The 6,000-nt window shown below is 53.5% G+C and overlaps 1 protein-coding gene across 1 annotated transcript in view; it reads right to left on the reverse strand.

The window, feature by feature from the left end:
* Positions 1-6,000, reverse strand: part of LOC140399673 (DNA excision repair protein ERCC-1-like) — a 342,817-nt gene extending 336,817 nt beyond the window's left edge. The window contains exons 1-3 of the mRNA XM_072489217.1: positions 5,960-6,000; positions 5,621-5,888; positions 4,503-4,606 (exon numbers count right to left, since the gene is read on the reverse strand). Of these exons, the coding sequence (XP_072345318.1) occupies positions 4,503-4,606; positions 5,621-5,888; positions 5,960-6,000 (413 nt within the window). The remainder of the gene's footprint in view (positions 1-4,502; positions 4,607-5,620; positions 5,889-5,959) is intronic.

Genomic DNA, 6,000 nt, shown 5'->3' on the forward strand with positions numbered 1-6,000 from the left:
CATTGGGAACGTCTCAATTCAATCTACCCCTTAACCTCCGCATTGACTCCGGTCTCCCATCGCAAACCATTCCCTCATTGGGAACGTCTCGATTCAATCTCTCCCTTAACCTTCTCCTCATTGACTCCCGTCTCCCATCGCAAACCCTTCCCCCATTGGGAACGTCTCGATTCAATCTCCCCCTTAACCTTCCCCTCATTGACTCCCATCGCAAACCCTTCCCCCATTGGGACCGTCTCGATTCAATCTCCCCCTTAACCTTCCCCTCATTGACCCCCGTCTCCCATCGCAAACCCTTCCCCCATTGGGAACGTCTCGATTCAATCTCCCCCTTAACCTTCTCCTCATTGACTCCCATCTCCCATCACAAACCCTTCCCCCATTGGGAACGTCTCGATTAATTCTCCCCCTTAACCTTCTACCTCATTGACTCCCGTCTCCCATCGCAAACCCTTCCCCCATTGGGAACGTCTCAATTCAATCTACCCCTTAACCTTCTCCTCATTGACTCCCATCTCCCATCGCAAACCTTTCCCCAATTGGGAACGTCTCGATTCAATCTCCGCCTTAACCTACTCCTCAGTGACTCCCATCTCCCATCGCAAACACTTCCCCCATTGGGAAGGTCTCAATTCAATCTCCCCCTTAACCTTCTCCTCATTGACTCCCATCTCCCATCGCAAACCTTTCCCCAATTGGGAACGTCTCAATTCAATCTCCCCCTTAACCTTCTCCTCACTGACTCCCGTCTCCCATCGCAAACCCTTCCCCCATTGGGAACGTCTCGATTCAATCTCCCCCTTAACCTTCTCCTCATTGACTCCCATCTCCCATCGCAAACCCATCCCCCATTGGGAACGTCTCGATTCAATCTCCCCCTTAACCTTCTCCTCATTGACTCCCGTCTCCCATCGCAAACCATTCCCTCATTGGGAACGTCTCGATTCAATCTCCCCCTTAACCTTCTCCTCATTGACTCCTATAGCAAACTCTTCCCCATTGGGAACGTCTCGATTCAATCTCCCCCTTAACCTTCTCCTCATTGACTCCCATCGCAAACCCTTCCCTCATTGGGAACGTCTCGATTCAATCTCCCCCTTAACCTTCTCCTCATTGATTCCCGTCTCCCATCGCAAACCCTTCCCCCATTGGGAACGTCTCGATTCAATCTCCCCCTTAACCTTCTCCTCATTGATTCCCGTCTCCCATCGCAAACCCTTCCCCCATTGGGAACATCTCGATTCAATCTCCCCCTTAACCTTCTCCTCATTTACTCCCATCTCCCATCGCAAACCCTTCCCCAATTGGGAACGTCTCGATTCAATCTCCCCCTTAACCTTCTCCTCATTGACTCCCATCTCCCATCGCAAACCCTTCCCCCATTCGGAACATCTCGATTCAATCTCCCCCTTAACTTTCTCCTCATTGACTCCCATCGCAAACCCTTCCCCCATTTGGAACGTCTCGATTCAATCTCCCCATTAACCTTCTCCTAATTGACTCCCATCGCAAACCATTCCCCCATTGGGAACGTCTCGATTCAATTTCCCCCTTAACCTTCTCCTCATTGACTCCTATCGCAAATCCTTCCCCCATTGGGAACGTCTCGATTCAATCTCCCCCTTAACCTTCTCCTCATTGACTCCCATCGCAAACCCTTCCCCCATTGGGAACATCTCGATTCAATCTCCCCCTTAACCTTCTCCTCATTGACTCCCATCTCCAATCGCTAACCATTCCCCCATTCGGAACATCTCGATTCAATCTCCCCCTTAACTTTCTCCTCATTGACTCCCATCTCCCATCGCAAACCGTTCCCCCATGGGAACGTCTCGATTCAATCCCCCCCTTAACCTTCTCCTCATTGACTCCCATCTCCCATCGCAAACCCTTCCCCCATTGGGAACGTCTCGATTCAATCTTCCCCTTAACCTTCTCCTCATTGACTCCCATCTCCCATCACAAACCCTTCCCCCATTGGGAACGTCTCGATTTAATCTCCCCCTTAACCTTCTCCTCATTGACTCCCATCGCAAACCCTTCCCCCATTGGGAACATCTCGATTCAATCTCCCCCTTAACCTTCTCCTCATTGACTCCCATCGCAAACCCTTCCCCCATTGGGAACGTCTCGATTCAATCTCCCCCTTAACTTTCTCCTCATTGACTCCCATCTCCCATCGCAAACCGTTCCCCCATGGGAACGTCTCGATTCAATCTCCCCCTTAACCTTCTCCTCATTGACTCCCATCTCCCATCGCAAACTCTTCCCCCATTGGGAACGTCTCGATTCAATCTTCCCCTTAACCTTCTCCTCATTGACTCCCATCTCCCATCGCAAACCCTTCCCCCATTCGGAACATCTCGATTCAATCTGCCCCTTAACTTTCTCCTCATTGACTCCCATCGCAAACCCTTCCCCCATTTGGAACATCTCGATTCAATCTCCCCCTTAACTTTCTCCTCATTGACTCCCATCGCAAACCCTTCCCCCATTTGGAACGTCTCGATTCAATCTCCCCATTAACCTTCTCCTCATTGACTCCCATCTCCCATCGCAAACCCTTCCCCCATTGGGAACGCCTCAATTCAATCTCCCCCTTAACCTTCTCCTCATTGATTCCCGTCCCCCATCGCAAACCCTTCCCCGATTTGGAACGTCTCGATTCAATCTCCCACTTAACCTTCTCCTCATTGACTCCCGTCTCCCATCACAAACCCTTCCCCCATTGGGAACGTCTCGATTCAATCTCCCCCTTAACCTTCTCCTCATTGACTCCCGTCTCCCATCGCTAACCCTTCCCCCATTTGGAACGTCTCGATTCAATCTCCCCATTAACCTTCTCCTAATTGACTCCCATCGCAAACCCTTCCCCCATTGGGAACGTCTCGATTCAATCTCCCCCTTAACCTTCTCCTCATTGACTCCCATCGCAAACCCTTCCCCCATTGGGAACGTCTCGATTCAATCTCCCCCTTAACCTTCTCCTCATTGACTCCCATCGCAAACCCTTCCCCCATTGGGAACATCTCGATTCAATCTCCCCCTTAACCTTCTCCTCATTGACTCCCATCTCCAATCGCAAACCATTCCCCCATTCGGAACATCTCGATTCAATCTCCCCCTTAACTTTCTCCTCATTGACTCCCATCTCCCATCGCAAACCCTTCCCCCATTCGGAACGTCTCGATTCAATCTCCCCCTTAACCTTCTCCTCATTGACTCCCATCTCCCATCGTAAACCCTTCCCCCATTCGGAACGTCTCGATTCAATCTCCCCCTTAACCTTCTCCTCATTGACTCCCATCTCCCATCGCAAACCCTTCCCCCATTCGGAACATCTCGATTCAATCTGCCCCTTAACTTTCTCCTCATTGACTCCCATCGCAAACCCTTCCCCCATTTGGAACGTCTCGATTCAATCTCCCCATTAACCTTCTCCTAATTGACTCCCATCGCAAACCCTTCCCCCATTGGGAACGTCTCGATTCAATTTCCCCTTAACCTTCTCCTCATTGACTCCGTTTGCAAACCCTTCCCCCATTGGTAACGTCTCGATTCAATCTCCCCCTTAACCTTCTCCTCATTGACTCCCATCGCAAACCCTTCCCCCATTGGGAACGTCTCGATTCAATCTCCCCCTTAACCTTCTCCTCATTGACTCCCATCTCCAATCGCAAACCATTCCCCCATTCGGAACATCTCGATTCAATCTCCCCCTTAACTTTCTCCTCATTGACTCCCATCTCCCATCGCAAACCGTTCCCCCATGGGAACGTCTCGATTCAATCTACCCCTTAACCTTCTCCTCATTGACTCCCGTCTCCCATCGCAAACCCTTCCCCCATTGGGAACGTCTCGATTCAATCTCCCCCTTAACCGTCTCCTCATTGACTCCCATCGCAAACCCTTCCCCCATTGGGAACGCCTCGATTCAATCTTCCCCTTAACCTTCTCCTCATTGACTCCCATCTCCCATCACAAACCCTTCCCCCATTGGGAACGTCTCGATTCAATCTCCCCCTTAACCTTCTCCTCATTGACTCCCATCTCCCATCGCTAACCCTTCCCCCATTTGGAACGCCTCGATTCAATCTCCCCCTTAACCTCCTCATTGACTCCCGTCTCCCATCGCACACCCTTCCCCCATTGGGAACGTCTCGATTCAATCTCCCCCTTAACCTTCTCCTCATTTACTCCCATCGCAAACCCTTCCCCCACTGGGAACTTCTCGATTCAATCTCCCCTTAACCTTCTCCTCATTGACTCCCATCGCAAACCCTTCCCCAATTGGGAACGTCTCGATTCAATCTCCCCCTTAACCTTCTCCTCATTGACTCCCATCTCCCATCGCAAACCCTTCTCCCATTGGGAACGTCTCGATTCAATCTCCCCCTTAACCTTCTCCTCATTGACTCCCGTCTCCTATCGCAAACCCTTCCCCCATTGGGAACGTCTCGATTCAATCTCCCCCTTAACCTTCTCCTCATTGACCCCCTCACCTCAGATAGAGAGCGCATACTGTCTGTCCCAGGATATAATCAGGAACAACCTCTCCGAACTCCCAGGGAACGTTCCGGATAAACTTCAGGATTGGATTCCCTCTCTGTGGGAGCGACAGAGAGAGAGAGTGAGGTGCAGCAACAGAAGGCCCATTCAGCCCCTCGAACCTGTTCCACAGGAACAGGAGGAGGCCCATTCAGCCCCTCGAACCTGTTACACAGGAACAGGAGGAGCACCATTCAGCCCCCCTGCTCGAGCCTGTTACACAGGAACAGTTGGAGGCAATTCAGCCCCTCGAGCCTGTTACACAGGAACAGGAGGAGGCCCATTCAGCCCCCTGCTCGAGCCTGTGACACAGGAACAGGAGGAGGCCCATTCAGCCCCTCGAACCTGTCACACAGGAACAGGAGGAGGCCCATTCAGCCCCTCGAGCCTGTTACACAGGAACAGGAGGAGGCCCATTCAGCCCCCTGCTCGAGCCTGTGACACAGGAACAGGAGGAGGCCCATTCAGCCCCTCGAGCCTGTTACACAGGAACAGGAGGATGTCCATTCAGCCCCCTGCTCGAGCCTGTTACACAGGAACAGGAGGAGGCCCATTCAGCCCCCTGCTCGAGCCTGTGACACAGGAACAGGAGGAGGCCCATTCAGCCCCCTGCTCGAGCCTGTGACACAGGAACAGGAGGAGGCCCATTCAGCCCCTCGAGCCTGTTACACAGGAACAGGAGGAGGTCCATTCAGCCCCCTGCTCGAGCCTGTTACACAGGAACAGGAGGAGGCCCATTCAGCCCCTCGAGCCTGTTACACAGGAACAGGAGGAGGCTCATTCAGCCCCCTGCTCGAGCCTGTTACACAGGAACAGGAGGAGGCCCATTCAGCCCCCTGCTCGAGCCTGTGACACAGGAACAGGAGGAGGCCCATTCAGCCCCTCGAGCCTGTTACACAGGAACAGGAGGAGGCCCATTCAGCCCCTCGAGCCTGTTACACAGGAACAGGAGGAGGTCCATTCAGCCCCTCGAGCCTGTTACACAGGAACAGGAGGAGGCCCATTCAGCCCCTCGAGCCTGTGACACAGGAACAGGAGGAGGCCCATTCAGCCCCTCGATCTTCACTCTCACCTGCCTCACGCTGACCACGATCGCGTTCTGCTTCGCTGTCGCCCTCTTGGCCACCACTACGGGACCCCCGGACGCTCCCTCTTCCCCCGAACCAGCGCCGGCATTCCGGGACCCCCCTCCAGGCCTCCTGCTGAGGGACCGTGTCCGTCTCCGCCCGCCGTCACCCTGGACCTGAAGAGGGGTTGGACCTGTCGGGGAAACGGGAGGGGGAGGGGTGAAAAAGAGAAAGTGTGAGTGATCCAGAGAAGGGATGCTCGGCTGCAGAAGGCTTCACCGTATCCGTGGGGAAACGACCACTCACCGGGGGTGGGGTCACAGCTGTAGACATCCTCCAGCGACGGGAGGATGAATTTCTTGGGGGGCGCCCTGTCCTCGTCCAT

This window comes from Scyliorhinus torazame, chromosome 23 (assembly GCF_047496885.1).
Source record: "Scyliorhinus torazame isolate Kashiwa2021f chromosome 23, sScyTor2.1, whole genome shotgun sequence".
NCBI classification, from domain to species: domain Eukaryota; kingdom Metazoa; phylum Chordata; class Chondrichthyes; order Carcharhiniformes; family Scyliorhinidae; genus Scyliorhinus; species Scyliorhinus torazame.